Source organism: Oryctolagus cuniculus, chromosome 9, assembly GCF_964237555.1.
Source record: "Oryctolagus cuniculus chromosome 9, mOryCun1.1, whole genome shotgun sequence".
Classification (NCBI taxonomy): domain Eukaryota; kingdom Metazoa; phylum Chordata; class Mammalia; order Lagomorpha; family Leporidae; genus Oryctolagus; species Oryctolagus cuniculus.
Window position 1 is genome coordinate 118,828,910 of NC_091440.1, and position 23,713 is coordinate 118,852,622.

At 42.5% G+C, this 23,713-nt stretch overlaps 1 protein-coding gene across 1 annotated transcript in view; it reads right to left on the minus strand.

Annotated features, from left to right (window-relative positions):
- GYS2 (glycogen synthase 2) overlaps positions 1 to 23,713 on the minus strand; it is a 62,350-nt gene that overhangs the window by 17,773 nt on the left and 20,864 nt on the right. The window contains exons 5-11 of the mRNA XM_002712722.5: positions 20,198 to 20,342; positions 10,983 to 11,100; positions 10,302 to 10,422; positions 6,083 to 6,189; positions 5,367 to 5,426; positions 4,843 to 4,921; positions 4,237 to 4,350 (exon numbers count right to left, since the gene is read on the minus strand). Of these exons, the coding sequence (XP_002712768.2) occupies positions 4,237 to 4,350; positions 4,843 to 4,921; positions 5,367 to 5,426; positions 6,083 to 6,189; positions 10,302 to 10,422; positions 10,983 to 11,100; positions 20,198 to 20,342 (744 nt within the window). The remainder of the gene's footprint in view (positions 1 to 4,236; positions 4,351 to 4,842; positions 4,922 to 5,366; positions 5,427 to 6,082; positions 6,190 to 10,301; positions 10,423 to 10,982; positions 11,101 to 20,197; positions 20,343 to 23,713) is intronic.

A 23,713-nucleotide genomic window follows, 5' to 3' on the forward strand; every position in this document is an offset into this window, starting at 1 on the left:
GAATGAAAGATGGAGAAAGCAAGAGAGCAAATTTGAGGTGTTATTTTCAAAATTTATTTTGAAAACAGAGAGATAGAAACAGAGACAAAGAGAGATCTCCCATCCACTGGTACACCACAAACAGCTGGGACTGGGCCAGGCTGAAGCCAAGAGCCCAGAACTCAATCCAGATCTTCCATGTGAGTGACAGGGACCAGCTACTGGAGCCATCACCTGTTGCCTCCCAAGGCATGGATAGGAGAAAGCTGGAATTGAAAGCAGAGCAAGAACTTGTACTTAGGTCCTCTGACATGGGATGCAGCATCTCAAAGGATGTATTCTTAAAAGCTGCACCAAACGTCCACCACAGTGTTTTGCATGTCTGAGCCTGCTTTGGTCCTTCCGAGAGGATCCAAACTGAGACAGTGTGTATGAGACATGATCACCACTTCAAAGAACTCATAGCCTCTCTTGAGGAATGAACACATGCATTTTTAAAAAATAAAATTTAATATGAGAATTCCTATACTTGCAGTGGATGTAAAGTATCTTGAAGTTGCAAATAAGGAGATACCTATTCCTGTCTGGAACAGTGGAATGCACGTTAAAGAAAAGTTCAAGGAGGAGAGGAGTTTTAGATCATATCCCAGACAAAGTGTTAGAAAGATATAATAGCATCAGCAAAGACACACAGCCATGAAAGTGTTCAATAGGCCTAGAAAATAAAGATACTGTGCACTCTTGGAAAATTGTTCCACTGACACAAAAAAGAAACTTTTGGACACAGCAAGGCATTCTTTAATCAGAGTTCCCACTTTCAGGACCTTGCAGCCTCAGTCCTTCCAAGAGCAGGGGAAGCATGAACCATTGCCAGTCCAATGACTCCATCCCTCCCTTTGTGTACGTGTGTGTGTGTGTGTGTGTGTGTGTGTGTGTGTGAAGTTCCTGAAGTCCACTATAGAGCCAGGAAAGAGCCCAGATTCAGGTATTTATTTATCTGAAACACACAATATGCACAGAGACTGACAGTTTCCATCTGCTGATTGATTCTCCAAATGCCTACCATGGCCCTGGCTGGGGGTGAAGCTGGGTGTCAGGAAACCAACCACTTGAGACTTGACTGCTGCCTCCCAGGGTCTGCATTAGCAGGAAGCTGGAGTCAGGAGCAGGAGCTGGATAAGACTATATAGAGACATACATATACATACGTGGGACACCAACATTTTAACCTCTAGACCAATTGCCTGCCCTTTGCACCAGTATGTATGTATGTATGTATGTATGTATGTATGTATTTATTTTGACAGGCAGAGTGGATAGTGAGAGAGACAGAGAGAAAGGTCTTTCTTTGCCGTTGGTTCACCCTCCAATGGCCGCCACGCTGTAGCCGGTGCACCGTGCTGATCTGAAGGCAGGAGCCAGGTGCTTCTCCTGGTCTCCCATGGGGTGCAGGGCCCAAGCACTTGGGCCATCCTCCACTGCACTCCCTGGCCACAGCAGAGAGCTGGCCTGGAAGAGGGGCAACTGGGACAGAATCCGGCGCCCCAACCGGGACTAGAACCCGGTGTGCCGGCACCACAAGGTGGAGGATTAGCCTATTGAGGCGTGGCACCAGCCTCCAGTATTTATTGTTCATAATAGGTGCCAGGCAGATATACAGAATATGACCCACACAATCAGGTAAATGTCAGAGAAAAGAAACAGAAAAGCACTGGAAAATAAGTGGATTTCCTAATGTCTATTATTTCTTTTCACCTTTAAAGGTAAAAATTGTGAAGGATAGGTCTCCACTAAATTACATGAGAATGAGATCAAATTAGTTCTGATACATTCTGGGGTCCAATGCAGATGAAAAATACAAAGGATGGTATTTGATACATCTGGATAAATAGATCCCTAGAGTCACAAGGATGTAGCTTGCTGACTGTAAGATTTGGGTTAGGTGAAGAAGTTTCAGAAATGCAAAAACAAGCAAGAAAATAATAGTCACTCATAATTCTATGGCATACAGCCACATATTGTGCATGTGTGTATGTGTAGACACAAATGTATGTATGAGTATGTGTGGATGCTTGTGCATGTGTGTGTATTTGAAATGAATGGGATAAAATGGTATGCAACATTTTATAAACTTGTTTATATTTAAACTCAGTACTACACACTACGAACTCTTCCTACCATTATGAAAATTTCTCCCATTTTTCTCCCACTGTTTTTTCTCTTCTAATTTTCTACTTCTTTATTTCCTTTTCTATCTCTGTATTTTTTCTTTTAAATCGTGAGGATTTCCAGGGTCCGCACTCTTCTTCACTTATTCAGCCTCATCTTTGAGGCCGTTATTCCTATGGCTCTCTTTTTGTTTTCTAAGTGCCTGTTACCCATCTCAATTTGTGTATCTCATTTGCAACTCAAACTATCCAAAACTGAACCCTGTTTGTGACATAGTCTTCAAATCAGCTTCTGCTATAGCCTTTCCAAAGCTTGTAGAAAGCACTGGTTTGATACAGAAACCAGGAAGCTATTCATTTGGCCACCTCCCTCTTCCTCACTCCCATCATCCATGGGTCATTCAGTTAGGTCATATCCATGGCAACCATTTCTCCTTTTGTTCTTTTTCCTGCACTTTTGGTGTGGCTATGCTAAGAGGCCCTCAGCATCTCTCACCTGTGTTGTTGCAGCAAGTTCTTAATTTGTCTTCCTTTTCCATGTTCACTTATGCCTACATCAAGCAGTAAACAGAAGATGAGAAATGAGTTTTAACCATAGAACTCTTTGTTCCGAGAAGTTTTGCAGAGAAGAATGAGAAATAAGAAATATTTTAAAATATCAAGGGGAAATAGGGTAAAGGAAAAGTTTACTCTGTAATGTGGAGAAATGTAATGAACATTTGTAAATAGCAAAGGAAGGAGCTATAAGTAAAGGAGTAAATCTACAATATCAGAGAGAGCAAACAGGGCAAGTTCCCTATTAATGTAGGAGATGATGAAATTGAAGAAAGCCTCAGAGCTCAAAGGAAAATAAGAATAGGTTAAAATTTACATTGTACGCCAGTGTGGCGGGACATTGAAATGGTTCATTACTCAGTGAATTCTCAGGGAACTCTCCTGCTAAAAGGTAAAGAAAGAAGTGAAAGTAGGAAATCTTGGAAAGTTTGATGAAAGCTTGTGGCATGGAATGAGTAATTATCTGTTTACATGCCTACCACTGTTGCTAACACCCAGCACCATGTCTGTAATGCAGCCAATCTTCATAGATTTCATAGACACAAAGCTCCCTGGTGGCAGAAACCAGGTCTTAAATTCACATAAATACTCTCAGCAGTGGCCAGCACTATGGCATAGTAGGTTAAGCCTTTGGCCATGGCACCTGCATCCCATATGGGCACCGGTTCTAGTTCTGGTTGCGCTACTTCTGATTCAGCTCCCTGCTAATAGCCTGGGAAAGTAGTGGAAGATGCCCAAGTCCTTGGGCTCCTGCACCCACCTGGGAGGCCTGGAAGAAGCTCCTGGCTCCTGGCTTTGGATTGGCCCAGTTGGGAAGTTACCCAACAGATGGAAGACCTCTGTCTCCGTCTCTCTGTCTCTGTCTCTGTCTCTCTCTCTCTCTCTCTCTCTCTCTCTCTGTGTGTGTGTCTCTCTGTCTCTAACTCTGCCTCTCAAATAAATAAATCTTAAAAGAATAATACCCTCAGCAAGCACCATCCCTGGGCCCAGTCATTGTAGAAACTCAAGTCAAAAGAATGATTCTTCAACAGAAAACCACAGAAAAACATTTTTAGTCACAGTCTTTAAAGTGGAGACTCATATTGTCTTCTTAAATTGAACTTTTCTTTTAAAAGTATTTTAATGACAGAGAGAAAAAGAGAGAGAGAGAGTCCCCCATCTGCTGGTTCATGCCTCAAACATCCATAGCCGCTAGGGATCAATCAGCCAAAAGCCAGTAATAAGCCAACACAATTTATGTTAATATTAGAGAGTCTACCATTAAATTAATTCTTAGACTATATTGACATCATTAAAAATTAAGCAATTTCCCTATACTTATTGATGGTATTACACAATGAAAATAAATGCTAGAATTCTAGCTCAAAACCATGAATATGTATTAGCTTTTAAGGATGTTGCCAAAATATTCATTATACTGCACTCAAGAAACAGAATCCATTTTCTTGGGAAATGTTTACAAGTATCTCAGGTTGGTGTTAAAAACAATGAAGTGAGGCTTCTGGTACCTGCACACAAAAGGGATGAGTTTTACCTTGACCCTGTCTGGGCGGTTGTTGAAAAGCCCGATCCGTCTGATTGTGCTAAGGATGGGATCGGTGGAGTCTTCGATCATGTTGTGAGTGGTGACCGGGGGCAAAGACTGCCGCTGAAGTCAGAGCGGGGAGAAAACATCAACTGTGCAAAGCACGAAATCACAATGCCACTTCCAACAACACATCACTGGCATTTCATCTGACCTGTATGCCTTCGGCTTTTGAGATGACACTAACGATGATGACTGCGTGCCTGTATGGGTTCGGAAGCTTTGTCTTACTGTGCACACGTAAAGCCTCTGTTTTTCCTCCTGTGGCCACCATATGAAAGCCCTGGATTTCGCTACTCTCGTGGGCCTTGCTTGGATCGTGAAGGTGTCCTGAAATCTGCACTAGCTTTTTCTAGGGGGGCTGTGTGCCAGGACTTGAGGAGTCGTTAAGACCACTCATGAAAGAACACACAAAGTGACTCCCACAAAGGGACTATGTAAGAATGTCTTCTCTGTCAGTTCTAAATATTCCCAAATCAGCTCATGCCAATAAATCAAAATATTGATTTATATGGATTTTGATAATTATAGGAAATGGTGGTCACCTTTTATTACCTGTGTTGAAAAGATGGCTCTTTTCATAATTGTTAGATCATCGCGATCCAAAATATTAGCCATGTCAGGAATTTCTCCTCTATGGGGAAAACAGAGTTGCTAATAAAAATGAAAACAGCCAGCACTAATTAACTGCTTCCTAAGTGCTAGATATATAGATTACATACCTTGTTTAATATTTGTTAAACCAATTGGTAATATAGGTTTCATATTAAGTACATCTGTTTAATATATATCAAGCCAACGTGTATTGTGACTTTAGATCTCCTTCAGCTTCAGATTGACACATTAATCATAATAAGTTCTCCATCCAATTAGAACTTGTCTGCCCACACAAATGTGCTCTCATCCATACACTCTGTATACAAGTGTTTGTCAAATGAAGAATACAACATTGCTCACAGGATACACCAGATCTGAATGGGCTATTGATCATTTTATATTTAGAACAAAATAACTATAATGCAGTGTCCAAATTGATCAGTTTAGTGAATGTTTGAAGAGTTAGTTTTCCAAGCACATACCTTAATAATGAATTATAGAGTTTCTTTCCAAACTTTTCTTTCATGCAATGTACAGTGTCCCTGTTTGAAATAGAAAGGTCGATCATCTAAACAGTATAACTTTTACTCTGCTTGTCAAGACAGCGTTGTTGTTGCATCAACATTCTTTGAAGTTACAGGTCTTCTGTACAACCTCCTCTATTATTTTCCTATTTGACAATTTATCTTGGGTTGGAACATCCAAAAATTAGGCAACAAAATGCCCTGACAGCTCAGAGAGCTTCAATTTTTATTTATTTCTTGATAATAATTAGGGAAGGCTAGAGGTAGAGGGTAGGGAACATAAATGGATGGAGGTATAAATGTAACAAGACTGGGAATTAGTTGATTATTTCCAAGTATGGAATATAGAGTCATTTTACTAATCACTTTACTTTGGTATATGTTTTTAAATTTCCACAAGAGCTCTCTCTCTAAATTTTTAAAAACTAAAAGAAAGGATCTTGAATGTTTTCACCGTAAAGGAAAGCTATGTGTCTGAGGATATATATGTTTACTCTAATTTAAACATTATACCATATATTATACATTATACCATATACATTTACATGTACACATGTATTAAGACATCACATGGCATCCTATAAATATGTACAAATTGTATGCGTCAACTACAAATAAAAAAAATAAAGTTTTTACACTTGATGCTTGGGAACATTCACAAGAAGTGAGATTACCATAGCTGTTTACGCACTGCCTGTCCCTTCAGAGTTTCCACATTGAAGTTATTTGTCTTGGCAGGCATAATGAAAAACACCACCACTGTGACGTCACTCTTATGCATCTGACAAGGGATTAGAAAACAGCAGAGTCAACTACCAAAGATTAAAAGGCACGTGATAGATGGACCAAAAGCTTTAAAAAGCAGTGTTTTAAAACATCATTAAATAAAAAAGGATACTTATTGGTGGTTCACAGATGAATTATTTTCACCTTCCTGAGATGTTTCTAAAACTGTTCATTTAAATCTGGCTTTTAATCAAGATTTATCAGTTAACAGCTTGAAAGTTCAGACAAAAGGCTTTTTCGTGGCATTGATCCTCCAAATTATATAACAATTGCTATTGATATCGTGGTGCCTTCCCATGGCTAAAAAATAACTAACAGGTGAGCTTTCTACAAGGCCAAAATTAGTTCTTTAAAACTTCAGGGATGGTTGTTTGGCATTGAGATTAAGTCACCACTTGGGACACCCATACCCCATATTATAGTACCTGGTTTGAATTTTGACTTCTCTGCCTCTAATTGCAGCTTCCTGCTGATGTGCACCCAGGGAAGTAGCAGGTGGTAGTTTAAACACCTGGGTCCCTGTCACCCACTTGATAGCCCCAGATTGAACTCCAGGTTCCTGGCTTCAGCCTGGCCAGCCCTAAATGTTGTAGGCACATGGAGAGTGAACCAGCAGATGGAAGATCTTTCTCCATCTGTCTCTCTGTCTCTGCCTTTCAAATAAAATGAAAATCAGTAAAAAGAAAATATCTTTAAAAATCACTACTAAATAAAATTTCAGATTGAAAATTTAATCAAGAATTAATTATGGTGTATTCATTTATTTTAGCTCATTCATGTTGATGTGAACAAATAGATAATTTACAGTTTTCTGCTACTTGTCCACTCTCATAGTGTGGTAGTATGGCTGTTAGCCCCCAATAAAGGAATAAATGCATACCTAGCACTTTTGGTGTAGCAGGCACTGTACTGGTATGCTTTTTTTTTTTTTTTTTAAAAAAGATTCCTTTATTTATTTGAAAGGCAGAGTTACAGAGGGGCAGAGGCAGAGAGAAAGAGAGAGAGAGAGAGATACAGAGACAGAGAGAAGGTCTTCCATCTGCTGGTTCACTCTCTAAATGGCCACAATGGCCAGAGCTACACTGATCCAAAGCCAGGAGCTTCTTCTGGGTCTCCCACATGAGTGCAGGGGCCCAAAGACTTGGGCCATCCTCTGCTGCTTTCCCAGGCCATAGCAGAGAGCTGGATTGGAAGTGGAGCAGCCAGGACTCAAACTAGTATCCATATGGGATACTGGCACTGCAGGCAGCGGCTTTACCGGCTGTGCCACAGTGCCCGCCCTGGTATGCTTTAAATACATAATTTAACCCAATCATGTACAATAGATAGCATTATCCTCATTTTATTAACATCAAAAGAGAGGCATGAATGATTAAATATTTTGCTTGAGTTCCTATAACAGGTTAGTGGCAGAGCTGGGATTTTAGTTGGTGTTTTTCAATTCACAAATGTGTTTTCTTTTCCTATAGAAGCTATGGAACAGGAACTTTACCCCAAGAGTAGAAAACACACTGTCAAAGAATAAATGTATATGTGGAAAGAGATCGTCTCCTGTGGGGAGCAACTGGGAGCAACTCGGACTAGACTGTTACTCGAATTAAGACTTATTCTATGCATCTGCTCTCCCACAATATGGCGCTGGGAGAGGAGTAAACAGCTTCTACCCAGCTGCCTCTCACCAACTTGACAAGCTGTAGGAGCTGCTCCTGATTGGAGGAGAGCAGCGTACTCGGCGTGTGGGTAGCAGAGTTGGGATTGGTGGAAGAGGACTATAAAGGAGGAGAGAGACAACATGCACCAGGAACATCTAAGAGGAACATCTATCTGAAGGAACACCTGTGCAGCCCCCGAGAGAGCCGGCCGGCGGTGTGCCGCTCCCCCGCGTAAGTGGGGAAAATGGCAGGGGGAACCGCCCTTCCACGGAGGTGGAAGGGTCGGTAGCCAACCCGGGAAGAACCAGCAGCAAACCCGGGGAGGGCCGAGCAGACAAAAGAACAACGCAGGGTCCTGTGTCGTTCCTCCATGAAGACGGGGAGCGACAGTCTCCTTCTTACTTTTCCAAGTGTGGTAACCATCTTTTTTTTTTTTTTTTAAGTGATCTGTTTATTTGGAAGTAGAGTGACAGAGAGAGGTGGAGAGAGACAGATCTTCCATTCACTAGTTCCTTTTCCAAATGCCCACAATAGACAGGGATGGACCAGGGCAAAGCTGGGAGCTGGGAACTCCATGCAGGTGCCCCACGTGAGTGACAGGGGCCCGACCACCTGAGCCATAATCCCTGTCTCCCAGGATGCAGCAGCAGGAAGCTCTCCTGGAAGCCCAGGAGCCAGGGCTCCACTGGCCTTCTGTATGGGATGGGAGTGTTCCAAACGATGCCTTAATTCACTACCACAACTCTCAAACTGGTAATAGTCTTCAATGTGTAATACAACAGCAAGAAATTTATTTCTTCACATCTAAAAACATAATGAATATTTAATAACTGAATGGATACATTTAATAATAATGGCACTAAACATGATGTGTACTGGATATAGTTGTGAGTGCATTCATACAGTCTGTTGAACAGACACATACTAGGAAACATTATTCCAGAATAATCTTTATAGTCTTCAGTTCTATTGCTGACTTATGTTCTTATTGACATATAACTTACTTATTGAGATTTCAGAAAATCTTTCAACATACTTGATACAACATCTTCTCTAAGGAAAAGATCCTAAGTCCAAGAAACAATTTAACCACAGCATAGTACAGGGCTCAGGACAATATAGATTATCTTGGTATCTCACCAAGAGAATTTTACACTGGTGTCCTGAGAGTATCTTCCAGATATTTATTCTGTATTTTTATGTGCTGGGATTGGAATATAAGCTAATAACATCAGTTAATAATTTTAACATGGTATCATTGTCTATAGCTACTTCAATTGCTAAATGTTTCTAATTACTGAATTAGTTGGAAAACTAAGCAAAAATGATTCCATATCATTGGGAGTAAGAATTTCCTTTTCCCCAGCCGGTGCCATGGCTCAATAGGCTAATCCTCCGCCTTGCGGCGCCGGCACACCAGGTTCTAGTCCTGGTCAGGGCGCCGGATTCTGTCCCGGTTGCTCCTCTTCCAGGCTAGCTCTCTGCTGTGGCCAGGGAGTGCAGTGGAGGATGGCCCAAGTGCTTGGGCCCTGCACCCCATGGGAGACCAGGAGAAGCACCTGGCTCCTGCCTTCGGATAGGCGCGGTGTGACGGCCTTAGCGCGCTGGCCGCAGCGGCCATTGGAGGGTGAACAAACGGCACAAGGAAGACCTTTCTCTCTCTCTCTCTCTCTCTCACTGTCCACTCTGCCTGTAAAAAAAATAAATAAATAAAATAAAAAAATATAATAAAAAAAAGAATTTCCTTTTCCCATCTGTATTTCCATATGGTGAGACATCTCTTAGTTGAATACTTTGAATGCTCAGTCTCGGGGAGGAGGCAGGGCTGGGAGTTGGAAAGGAACCAAGACTGTGTCTGCCATGCCCAACAGAGAGCTGGGATTGTAGTTCTTGATCATGAGCCACTGCTTCTCTGAAGGCTTTACTCAACTGAGGGGGGCAACTATGACCAGAGCTGCCTGTGATGGGACAGTTTGGGTAACACCAAGGTTCGTCATTAGTACATCTGTTTTCACATACCCAAGCCACTTCCTCTTGCTGTTATAAATCCAAGCCAATCTTCATTGATTTAAAAAGATGATATTTTGCTCTTCACTTACTTAATTTGTGGATATTTATCTTTCAATTGGTTACAAACTCATGTTTGTAGCATGAGTTACATGAGGGGAAATAATGTTATAATGGCTTCATAAGACCTGATACATATAATGTGACAAGTTTGAGTGTTTGTTAGAAAAATATACTTGAAAACATAGACCAATACATGTGTGCAGGAAGTAATAACTCCAGTATGTGAACTAGAAGGGTTGAAGTCATTTTTAGAATAAGGTTATCATTTGAAGTCTTCAAAGTTGCATGTTCTCTTGAAAACTATTTCAGAAGCCAAAAAGTTCTGTACCTGCCATTGGAAGTCTTTCCCACAATAGCAATATATCATGTCATAAAAGTTTCTTACCCGCAGCAGGAAATTTAGCCTGGATAAGGATTCTAGGAAGATGTCTGCTCCTTTGTTTGAGAACTCATACCTTCCAGCGATGAAAAAAAATAAGGTCTTTTCAAGGTCAAAGTCGAGATGACTAAAACAAAACAAAACCGATTTGGATGAAATAAAGCAACAGTAACAAAATGCACCCATGAATTCTGCTGAAGGAAAAGGAGGCCAGGAAGACAGACACTTACTCTAACAATCCTGTTTTCTTGCTACAAAGATCCTTAAAAATCACTTACTAATTTTTTTGAAATGAAGAAAAGCATATGGGCCAGTATTTGGCTCTGTGGTTAAGATACCACTTGGGATGCTGTCATCTCACATTGGAGTGCCTGGCTTCATGTTCTGACTCAACTTCCCATTCCAATTCCAGCTCCCTGCTAAAGCACACTCTGGGAGCCATCAGATGATGGCTGTAGGACTTGGGTCTCTGCCACCCACATAGAGGATCCAAATGGAGTTTTGGCTCCTGACTTCAGCCTGGCCCAGCCTGGATGTTGTGGCTATTTGGGGAGTGAACCAGCAGATGGAGGATCTCTCTCTCTCTCTCTTTCTCTTTTCTCTCTGCCCCTCCCTTTCAAATGAAAATACATACATACATACATGCAACATACATACATAATTTTTAAAAAGAAAAGAAAGCCATACCCATAGAAATGACCTCGAACAAAATCTTGGATCCTAGCTTTGTTCATGGCATGGAGATTTTGAAACTCATGTACTGCTGAAAACTTCTTAACATTCAATCCATTTGGAGTAATCACATCTGAAAACAAAACAAAATCATGAAGCTTCCCCTTTGAGAGAGGGCACCACTGCAGAAGAAAACATAAATAAATGAAGTCAGACAACCACTAACATGGCTAGTTTCTGACTACGATTTGATTTAAGATTCATAAAATCTCAGAACCTCGTCTCCTGGTTGAGGGAGGAAATCAGGAGACTCTGACTACAACCCTAATGAAATGGGTACCATGGGGCAAAGTAGTGATACTATTACATTGTTCATGTATTGATTTCTCACTGGGCACCACCCATGGTTCTCAAGGGTTTTTGACGTGACTCAGATACTCATTGCAACAACAGAGCACGGGTACTCTTCTCTGCATTTTCAGAGACAGAGACTGAAGCACAGAGGATCGGCAACTGTGTCCAAGAACATGCAGGCGAGTGGAAGCAGAACCAAGAGAGTCTTCCTCGGGCCAGCGCTGTGGCTCACTAGGTTAATCCTCCGCCTGTGGCACCGGCAACCCATATGGGCACCGGGTTCTAGTCTCAGCTGCTCCTCTTCCAGTCCAGCTCTCTGCTGTGGCCCGGGAAGGCAGTGGAGGATGGCCCAAGTGCTTGGGCCCTGCACCTGCATGGGAGACCAGGAGGAGGCATCTGGCTTCTGGCTTCGGATCAGCGCAGCGCTGGCCGTAGCGGCCATTTTGGGGGTGAACCAATGGAAGGAAGACCTTTCTCTCTCTCTCTCTTACTGTCTAACTCTATGTCAAATAAAAAAATAATAATAAAAGAGCGTCTTCCTCAAGTGCTGTGTTTCTAACCACTGTATTATGCTACCTCTTGCCATCTTGGTTTGGCCAAGCACATGGGAAATCTATCCTTTGGGAAAATAGAAAAACAGTCCCTTATTTCTGATTTCAATTTTTTAGAGTATTACATTTTAAAATTCATTTATTTTTATTTATTCAAAGGCAGAGAGATGGAGACTTCTCTCATCCACTGGGTCACCCCCCTAGTGTCTGCAATAGCTGGGGCTGAGCCAGATCAAAGCCAGAAGCAAGGAACTCAATCCAGGTCTCTCATGTGGATGGCAGCAACCCAACTACCTCAGCCATTACTGCTACCTCCTACCATGTGCATGAGAATGAAGCTGGGATTAGAAGCAGAACTGTGATTGAACCCAGGTACTCTGAATGGGCATGGGGGAGTCCCAAGCTGTGTCTTGACCACCAGGCCAAGCGTCCACCCCTCTAATTTCTATTTTTTTTATTCTAACATAACTGATATGTTCTCAGGAGATTTGATTGCTCAGGTAGGTGTATATTCTTGGGTTTCCAGAATACATCTTTATGACAAGAAAGAAAGAGTACTCAGATTATGGGATGAGAACCACCTACCAAGTTGAACACATTTAATAGCAGTTTAAAAAAAGGCAAGGAGAAAGAAGTGATGTCAAAGAAGTTAGGAGGTGGCAGTGGAGTGTGAGCTACAATTATAATCATGTCACATCATTTTGAAGGTGCTTTTAGTTAATGGGCTATTCTCTTGAAATGGTTTCAGAAAATCAACACAGGTTTCTTGGTCACTTCTTAAGAAAAAAAAATGGTGTTTTTGAGTTTTTATTAAGTAATCAGGCACTTGCTATGTAATTACTCCCCAAGATCCACAGGGGATTGGTTACAGGACCCTCCACCCCCAACCCCATAGATAACGAGATCTGAGGATGCTCACATTCCTTATATGAGCATAAAATTGCATGGTGTTTTTCATATAGCATATGCACATCCTCCCATGTACTCTAACTCATCTCTAGACTACTTATAATGCCCAATGCAAGGCAAATACCATGTGAATAGTTGTTCTACAGTATTGTTTAGGGGATAATGACAAAGACAAAAAGCCATACATGTTCAGTACAGATATAATTTTTTTAGAATTTTTAAAAAGACTTATTTATTTTATTTGAAAGGCAGAGTTAAAGAGGCAGAGAGAGAGAGAGAGAGAGAGAGAGAGGTCTTTCCATCTGCTAGTTCACTCCCCAGATGGCCTCAACAGCTGGAACTGTACCGATCAGAAACCTGAGCCAGGAGCTTTTTCTGGGTTTCCCACATGTGTACAGGGGCCCAAGCCTGTGGACCATCTTCTATGGCTTTCCCAGGCCACAGCAGAGAGCTGGATCAGAAGTGGAGCAGCTGGGACTCTAACCAGCACCCATATGGGATGCCAGCACAGCAGGCAGTGGCTTTATCTGCTATGCTACTGTGCCAGCCCCAGAATATTTTCAATATAGGATTTTAATCAGTGATGCAGAATCAATGAAGATGGAGGGCTGCATATATCCCTTTACACACTGCCACAGCAAAGTCAAATTTAGGCTGCCATGATTTCCAGTGAAACTTTTCATGAGAACAATCCCTAGATGAACTCTGCAACACGATTAGGATAGGATGACAATTACCTCTCAAAATGCTTTACCCTTCATGGTATCCTTCGTAGGGCTTCCTCTGTGTTTAGTAGCTTAAAGACTTAGGCCAATGAGATCTTCTGTTAGTATTTGTATGACAGAATAATCTCACACACACAAGCCCATGTGCAGTGGTATGCTGGTATAGTCTGACAAACAGCTCTGAGAGAGAGAGACAGAGAGACAGAGAGACAGAGACAGGGCTTTGTTTACAGTGTTTTGTGTATTTCTGTAGTTGTAAATACGTCTATCATGTCTTATGGCTACTAATGTGAATGCAGAGATGGAAGAGATTTGCATTAATGCCGTTAATATGATTAAATACCATAGTATTTAAACCATACAAAAGATACACACACTGTGGCTCATCTGGCAAAGCTGCTGCCTGCAGTGCCAGCATCCCATATGGGCACCAGTTTGAGTCCCAGCTGCTCTGCTTCCAGCTCTCTGCTATGGCCTGGGAAAACAGCAGAGGATGGCCCAAGCCCTTGGGCCCCTGCATCCACGTGGGAGACCTGGAAGGAAGAGGCTCCTGGCTCCTGGCTTTGGATTGGCCCAATTCTGGCCCTTGTGGCCATTTGGGGAGTGAACCAGTGGATGGAAGATTTCTCCTCTTTCTCCCTGCTCTTGCCTTTCTGTAAGTCTGCCTTTCAAATAAGTAAGTAAGTTTTTAAAGAAAAAAAGATACACATACACACATACAAAGGGACTTTGAAAAGCTCATGGAAAATGCAATTAAAGGATGTTTATATGAGTGCCAAATTTTTTGAAATTCATGTGTAATTTTTTTTTTGACAGGCAGAGTTAGACAGTGAGTGAGAGAGAGAGAGAGACAGAAAGACAGGTCTTCCTTCCGTTGGTTCACCCCCCAAATGGCCACTACGGCGGGCACACTGCACCGATCCAAAGCCAGGAGCCAGGTGCTTCCTCCTGGTCTCCCATGCGGATGCAGGGCCCAAGCACCTGGGCCATCCTCCACTGCCCTCCCGGGCCACAGCAGAGAGCTGGACTGGAAGAGGAGCAACCAGGACAGAATCCGGCGCCCCGACCGGGACTAGAACCCAGGGTGCCAGCGCCACAGGCAGAGGATTAGTCTATTGAGCCGTGGCACCGGCCCATGCATAATTTTTTTTTACAATATTCACTTTTTATGAGCTTTCCCCCTTTATTTGATATTTGCAAAATTTTGACCAACAAGTAATAACTTGTATTCACTGATGGCACACAGTGCAGAATTTCAAAAGATGCACACAGTGTCCACTGAGCAAACTGAGCCATCAGCACCCCCATTCCCACCTTCCCTCGGTGTTTAGAGAGCACTTAGAGCTGCACTCAGAGCAGTTCTTCCCATTCCTTACACAGCATACGATGCACTGCGCTGAACTACAGCTGCCTCACTGTGCTAAGGAACACCAGGACTGATGAACTCCTCTCTGAGTGTGCTTTGATGCCTTTTATCCTACCTCCCAGTTTTCCCCCTCATCCTTTCCAATTCCTGGTAATTGTTATTCCACATTCAGAATAACTTTTCCTCCCCTACCTTCCACATATGAGAAAAAATATGCAGTATTTGTCTTTTTGTGTCTAATTTTTTCACTTAACATGATGATCTCCAATTTCACCTATTCTACTGTAAATGCCAGGATTTTATTTTTTTTAATGGCAGAATAGTATTCCTTGTGCTAAGAAATACATGGGGAAATGATCAATATCATTGCCTCCGGGAAATGCAAATCAAAAGCATAATGAAGTCTGTCTCATTATGTGGCTATTATCAAAAAGATAAAAGATAACAAATGCTGGCAAGGATATGGAGAAAAGGAAACACTTATATGCTGTTGATCAGAAGGCAAATTAGTACAACCATTACAGAGAAGCATGTAGCTTCCAAAAAAAACTAAACATGGATCTGCCATGTGACTCAGTAATCCCATTTCTGTGTATAACAGAGTGGAATGCATATAGTGTATCAAAGAGATACCTGCTCCCCCATATTCATTGCAGGTTAGTCACATTAGCCCAGATAAGAAATCCAAATCCATCTCAATGGATACAGAACGTGTAGTACATAATCACAGTGGAATATTAGCAACAAACTTTCTGAAGTCTCCTCTATATAAGCATTTAAAAAGCTTATTGCACCAAAATAAACTTATTTTTAAGGGCCAGTGTTTACAGCATAGCAGGTTAAACTGTTGCTTGCAATGCCAGCATCCCATATCAGAAGGTTGGTCCAAGTCCCAGCTATTCCACTTCTGACACAGTTTTCTTGCTAATGTGCCTGGGAAGGCAGAAGATGGGGATCCAAGTGCTTGGGCCGCTGCCATCCATGTAAAAGGCCCAGATGGATTTCCAGGCTCCTGGCTACAGCCTGACCCAGTTCTAGCTTTTGAGGCCGTTTAGGGGGTGAATCAGTATTTAGAAAATCTCTCTGCCTCTCATTGGGCCAGGCCAAAGCCAGGAGCCAGGAGATTCATTCAGGTCTCCTACATAGGTGTCAGGGTCCAAGCACATGAGACATCTTCTGCTGCTTTCCCAGGCACACTAGCAGGGAGCTGGATTGGAAATGGAACAGTGGGGACTTAAATCAGCATCCATATGGGATGCCAGTGTTGCAGGTTGTAGCTTAACCTGCTATGCCACGATGCTAGCCCATTATTTATTGTTTTTAAAGATTTATTTATTTATTTGAAAGGCAGAGTTACAGAGAGGCAGAGGCAGAGAGAGAGGTCTTCCATCTGCTGGTTCACTCCCCAGATGGCTGCAACGGCAGGAGCTGTGCCCATCCAAAGCCAGGAGTTTTTCTAGGTCTCCCACGTGAGTACAGGGACCCAAGCACTTGGACCATCTTGTACTGCTTTCTCAGGCCATAGCAGAGAGCTGGATTGGAAGTGGAGCAGCCGGGGTTTGAACCAGAGCCCATATGGGATGTTGGCACTACAAGTGGTGGCTTTACCCATTACACCGCAGCAGTGGCCCCCAGCCCCTCATTTAAATCTAAAATATATATGCCTTGAAAAGTCTCCCACTTCAGTCCCTCAATTACTTCTTCTTCCTGGAAGCAATATTGGTTTTAAATTTCTTGTTATAGTTCCCAAATAGAAAGCAACACCAGTGTCATCCACCTCTCTAAATTTAGGCAATGCTAACACAAGTGAAAAATGTTGACTAAAAAAAGGTATTGAAAGTTCACAATAAGCTATTAATATGGGCCTGAAAATCAGTACTTGTAAGGTTATTAATAACTCTATTAAGAGGCAAATGACAAACTGAAATAAAGCAATATATGATACTGATTGTATATGTGGTATTCAATTGTGTACTAGTAATCAGAAAATGCACAATTTTGCCTTGTTTCCAATACTTCAAATAAAATAACATCTTCATGATCTCAGACATTATTTTGGGTGCTGGCACTGTTGTGTAGTGGGTTAAGTCACTGCCTGTGAAGCCACATCCCGCATAGATAGTGGTTCTTGTCCTGCCCACTCCACTTCCCATTCAGCTCCCTGCTAACACATCTGGGAAAGCAGCAGCAGATGGCCCAAGTGCTTCTGCCCCTGCTACCTATATGGGAGATCCGGAAGACGCTCCTGGTTCCTGGCTTTGGCCTGGCCCACACCTGGCCATTGCAGCTGTTTGGGGAGTGAACGGATGGATGGAAGATCTCTATGGCTCTCCTTCTTTCTTTAACTCTGTATTTCAAATAAATAAATAAATCTTTAAAATTATTTTGACTTAGAGTTATGGTAAAGGTGTAATAATACAGGAATAAATAGGTCCTTGCTAAATAGTATATGGTGATATTCTTACAAATATCTGGTCCCATGTAAGTTTTTTTTTCTAGGATTTATTTATTTATTTGAAAGTCAGAGATAACACAGAGAGAGAAGGAAAGGCAGAGAGAAAGAGAGAGGTCTTCCATCCAACAGTTCACTCCCCAATTAGCCGCAATGGCCGGAGCTGTGCCCGTCTGAAGCTAGGAGCCAGGAGCTTCTTCCAGGCCTTCCACAAAGGTACAGGAGCCCAAGGACTTGGGGCATCTTCTACTGCTTTCCCAGGCCATAGCAGAGAGCTGGATTGGAAGTGGAGCAGCTGGCTCACAAACTGGCACCCCAATGGAATGCTGGCGCTTCAGGCCAGGGCGTTAACCCGCTGAGCCACAGCGCCGGCATTCCATGTAAGTTTTTTGATCCAGCCAACCTCTGCCTTTTGCTCTGGCACGGTGCCCTCAGCATTCTAGTTGGGGTTATACTATTGAATGGGGGAGACTTAAAGAAAAACTGGAAAATACAATCATAGTTATGCTACATGATACCTTTTTATAAATGCTCTTCAAAAATGTTGTATGTTTAATGATCTACTAAAAATCCATTGACCTTAAGCCACAAAGCGGTCAGAGATTTCACAATTCCAGAAGCACCACATGATTCCATCTCTGGCCTAAATGGATTAGATGATATTGTGAAGATTCCAGGTGAAGCCAACTTGTGGGCAACCAGAAGTCCAGACGAGAACTTGGGAAAATCTAGACAGTGACCCACACAAATCGACAATTGCTGCTTTTTCTGAGCCTTTGCAACAGACCGGGCACGGAGCTCAGTCCTTCCTATACGTTAACGCTTTGTATCAACACGACAATTCTAGACAAGAGATAGGATTATCATCCGCATTGTGCAAACAAGGCACAGAGTGCTGAAGTACCCGTCACAATGCCACACAGCGAGGAACATATGTGCAGTCTGGCACAAAGGCCTTGCTTTTCACCACTACTTTCCAGTCAGATCCCTAAGAAAATGAAAATGTAAGAAAGTGGTAAATGAGGATATTTCATAAAGTTCATGGAAAATGAAAGCAAAATGTAAGTTTATTTTGGTACAAAAATTTTTGTAATCCATGCAGTTTTTCACATAATATGTTTCCATTATTTTTTCAGAAATTTCTTCATACATATGGATTTCATTTTTTGCACTAAAATAAGCATTTTTTACTTCCATTTCCCACAGATTTTCAGAAGCACCCTCGAATTAAATAGAGCTGTTTGGCTGCAAGTATAGACACCTGCTAACTAGCACTGACTTAAGTGCAGTAAAAGGGGTCAGGGTTGTGGCACAGCAAATTCAGCTGCCCCTTGTGCAGCCTGCATGCCGTATCAGAGTGCTGGTTCCAGTCCCAGCTACTCCACTTCCAATTCAGCTCCCTGCTAAGGCCCCTGGGAAGGCAGTCATCGATAATGGCTCAAGTTCTTGGGCCCTTGCTGCCCACATGAGACACCATGATGGACTTCCTGGCTCCTGGCTTTGGCCTGGCACAAACTGGCTTTTGCAGTTATTTAGAGTGGACTGCTGGATGGAAGACTTTTTCTCCCTCTCCCTCTCCCTCTCCCTCTCCCTCTCCCTCTCCCTCTCCCTCTCCCTCTCCCTCTCCCTCTCCCTCTCCCTCTCCCTCTCCCACTGTGTGTGTGTGTGTGTGTGTGTGTGTCTTTTCTGTTACTCGGTCTATCAAAGGAATAATTAAGTCTTTTTAAAACAAGTGTACTGGCGCTCACTTGGTTAATCCTCCACCTGCAGTGCCAGCATCCCATATGGGCGCTGGTTCTAGTCCCGGTTGCTCCTCTTCCAGTCCAGCTCTCTGCTGTGGCCCGGGAAGGCAGTGGAGGGTGGCGCAGGTGCTTGGGCCCTGCACCCGCATGGGAGACCAGGAGGAAGCACCTGGCTCCTGGCCTCGGATCGGTGCAGCGCCAGCCGTGGCAACCATTTGGGGAGTGAACCAACGGAAGGAAGACCTTTCTGTCTGTCTCTCTTTGTCACTGCTAACTCTATCAGTCAAATTAAACAAAAAAACAAATGTACTGAGCAATGTCTTAACAGGATGCTGGAGTGTGTCACAGCAAACGTTTAGCTGAACCTCAGGACTGATTTTTCAGCTATGATCTAAATCACTGTGGAGAACCCAGAGAGTCCTTTCTTTGTCAGCTTCTGCCTCCTACGGCACTGTGTTGTAGTTTAACCTGCCTGCATCCAGTGCAACAAATGGACACTTTCAAGAGCCTCAGAGCTGACATTTCCATTATACAAGAGAGCATTCAAACAGACATCTTTGTTCAGTCTCCTCCTATGGGAGCATCTCAATTGGCCTGGCTTATGTCACTTGTCTTCTTTGCGCCAATCAGCTATGGCCAGATCCTGTTAAAGAACTTCTTCTTTGCAAATTCTGGTTGAGTCTGGGGATGGTTCCTAGAGAAGCTTGCAAGGAGGTCTGGGTAGAGATAAAATAACAGGCTTCTACCAGAGCCTTGAAGCAATGATACAAGATGTGGACCTGGGACAGTCTTAGACACATTCTGTGTTCTTGGCTTTAATTTTGTTCAAGGAACAGCTTTAGCTCAGCTTGCTCCCATGTACCAAAGTCATTAGGACAAGTGAGTTCACACCTCAGGCACATCAAGCCTAGTTCAGCCATTCAGTAAGCACAGATTGAACACTTAATATCCCAGAAGAAACCCAGCACTGGTTTCACTGCTGGAATCTAGAATTAACCTAAGTGTAAAGGTTTGAGCCATGAGTGAGGGCAATGTTTCTTCTAACTGCCACTGTTTGCCAGAAAAAGAAAATCTTCACACTCTACTGCCTTCAGAACTGAACAACAGGTGACAAACTCAGGGGATAATTACCAGGCTTCCTCTTGAGCATATGTTCTGCTTCTATTGCTGTTATTTCAGACACTGTGGTGAACGCGTGTGCGCAATGGACAGCGGCTCGCTCCATGCAGTACCTGTGGTAGATCTGCCTCTCCCCTGCCTCTTTGTCTATGTTAAACTGTTAAAAACAAACAAACACACACACATTTGCTTACATGAATCTTTCCACACAAACAAAACAAAATCACTTATTTCACAAAGTGTTTTTCTTTAAGGCTGTAATGACAGTAAATACATTTTTATTAAGCCCATTACTAAAATACATAACTATTATGCTATTAAAAGCATTGTTTATTTCACTTTTCCTGCTATTTAATATCCTAAATAAATGGTATTTCCACTTTGCTGCAATCAAATATAATTCTTGAATTTACAGCATTTTGTTTTACTTAGCCTGCATTTTCAAAAGAGCTAATTTCTCTCCCCAAGGTTCTCATCATATTTTTCTCAGAAACAGTGAAACAAAGTTGACATTCAACTTGACACTGAAAATAAGGATAATTGTGATCAACCTTAATCTACTGAAAGAGAACCTAAATAAGAAAAAAAGACAAACATTTGTCCATGGTTACATAACTCCTTCCATTTTATAATTGCAAAGAGTGTGCAGCTACTCTGATTAGATAGTACAGTAAGTTGTACAATCATCTATCATTCTGGGCATTGTAATTTTAAAAAAATAAAGAAAAATCCCCAACCATCTTGTAAATAATTGACCATAGCTGAGGCTACTGGCCTTTCACTCATTTACAAGATGTTATATGACACACAGCTATATTTGAAAGTAGTGATGTCTAAAAAAAAAGAGTAGATAAAGTTGCTGGTGCTGTATCAGCAGGGTGCTTTTTCTCTCTCTAAGATCTATTTATTTGAAAGGCAAAGTTACAGACAGAGGAAGAGACAGAGAGATCCTCCATCCACTGGTTCACTCCCTAAATGGCCTTAACCGCAAGCACTGGGCCAGGCAGAAGCCAGGAGCCAGCAGCTACACCCAGGTCTCCCACATGAGCACAGGGGTCCAACTACTTGGGTCATCTTCGGCTGCTTTCCCAGGCACATTAACAGGGAGCAGGGTCAGAAGTAGGGCAGCTGGTCCCCGTAGGGGTTGCCTGTGTTGCACACAGTGGCTTAAACCACTTCACCACAATGCCAGCCCCAGCAGGGTGCTATTCTTAAGAAAGATTATAGTTTTTCATCATGCCATTTCAGGGACTCTTCTTAGCATGATACCCTACTTGATTCTCATAAGCTACTGAGATGTGATTTTTTTTTTTTCCACAGAGGGGGAAAGTGAACCGTTTAGCACTCAAGAAACTGGACCATAGTCAAATTCCTATTACATATGTATTCTGGCAGAACCCTAAATTGATCACCAATCTGACTCCAAAGCGTGCACTCTGGCCTGCTTTTATAGCATATAGACTCCTACTCTATCAATGAGTCAATTCCAACAACTACTACCTCACAGAGAGGAAAGTACTAAAAAGAAGACTCACTTGATGATTCTAACAATTAGACAAGGAAAACACTAGAACATTCTTTCATGGCCATTTGCAACCATCTCTGAAAATATTTGAATGGGATTCCTACTGTATGCTTAGCAGAAGATTCGTAAAAGCTGTATAAGGCCCATTCCAGCAACAAAATCTATTATCCAAACATTTGTTAAGTAATCTTTGTGTATCTGTTGCTTTCAAGGAATTTATAAATTGATGAGCAAACAGGCAAAAATCAAGCAGAAATGAATATATGCCTGAGTAAGGTGTAGGAGCAGGATCCTACACTCTGGTTGAGTGTGGAGGAAAATGCCTCATGCTGTGTAGTTAGTGTTCATACTGTCAGGATCACCTCGGGAATGGAAGATTTGCAAGAGCAGGGCCCAGAACTTATTCATCTTTGTATCTTCCAAATTGGCTTCATGAATAAAATGGCTTTTGAACTGGGACATGAAAGTTAAAATTGGGGGAAGTTATTTTGGGTTGAAAAACTAGCTTCCCAAAGGACAAGGATAGAAAGTACGAAGGCATTGGCATAAAATAGCAGAATCTAAAAACAAAACAAAACAAAAAGGCCAGTGCCGCGGCTCACTAGGTTAATCCTCCACCTGTGGTGCCAGCACCCTGGGTTCTACTCCCGGTTGGGGCGCCGGATTCTGTCCCGGTTGCCCCTCTTCCGGGCCAGCTCTCTGCTGTGGCCCAGGAGTGCAGTGGAGGATGGCCCAGGTGCTTGGGCCCTGCATCCACATGGGAGACCAGGAGAAGCACCTGGCTCCTGGCCAGCGCGAAGCGGCCATTGGAGGGTGAACCAACGGTAAAGAAAGACTTTGTCTCTGTCTCTCTCTCTCACTGTCCACTCTGCCTGTCAAAAAAGAAAAAGAAAAAAATAGCAGAATATCTGATATGATTATAGTCTTGGGTGTAGCATGTAAAAGGCCAGTAGGATATAAAAATTTTGAGAAAAATAAAAATCTTGAAATCCATAGTTTTTTTTTTAATAATACACATTTTCCATGACCTTCCTCATAGGCATGGATTTCAAATTTTTTTGTACCAGGGGCAAGTGTTGTGGCACAGCAAGTTAAGCCGCCATTTGGGACACCTACATCCCCTATTGGAGAGCCAGTTTCAAGTCCTGGCTACTCCACTTCTGATCCAGCTTCCTGCTAATGTGTCCTGGGAGGCAGCAGATTATGACTCAAGTATTGGGACACTTGCCACCCACATGGGAGACCTAGTTGAAGTTCTGGCTTCCTGGCTTCAACCTGGCCCAGCCCTGGCTGCTGCAGGCATTTGGGGAGTGAACCAACTAATGAAAACAACCTCTCGTTCTTGCTCTCTTTCTGACTTTCAAGTAGAAGAAAACAAATAAAAACATTTAAGAAGCATACTTGAAAGTTTTTGCACCAAAATAAACTTATCTTTTAATTCCATTTTCTATGTACTGCTTGATGTACCCTTGTATTTAGAAAGATCAGCACACAGAAAGTGCTATTATTTCAAATTATTTTTATTATAAACACTATTTCACAGATGAGCTAGTATTTCACACTCGAACCTTCAAAGGCTGGAAGACAAGTTTTCTAAATGAGTAAATCGAATATACAGAAACAGGACAGCAGCACAGCCTGGTTTCCATGAGAAACATCTGTGATGTCAGGAACATCGACAGCTTCTGCCTTCCTGCCCCCAGGGGACTCTTTTTTTGAGGTCTGTGGTGCTTTCGGCTTCACAGCAGCCTTATCTCTTTAACCATGTTGTCTACTTTTCCACATATTTATGATAATGATTAAATTCTCCACCTGGGGTAGGCCTTTGGCCCAGGGATTAAGATGCCACTTGGGGATGCCTGCATCCCATATTAAGAGTGCCTGGGTTTGAGTCCCACTCTCTTCCAATTGCAGCTTCCTGATATTGCATACACTGGGGAGAGGGACAGAAGGTGGTAACACCAGTACTTGGCCACCCATGACCCAGAGAGCATTCCTGGCTC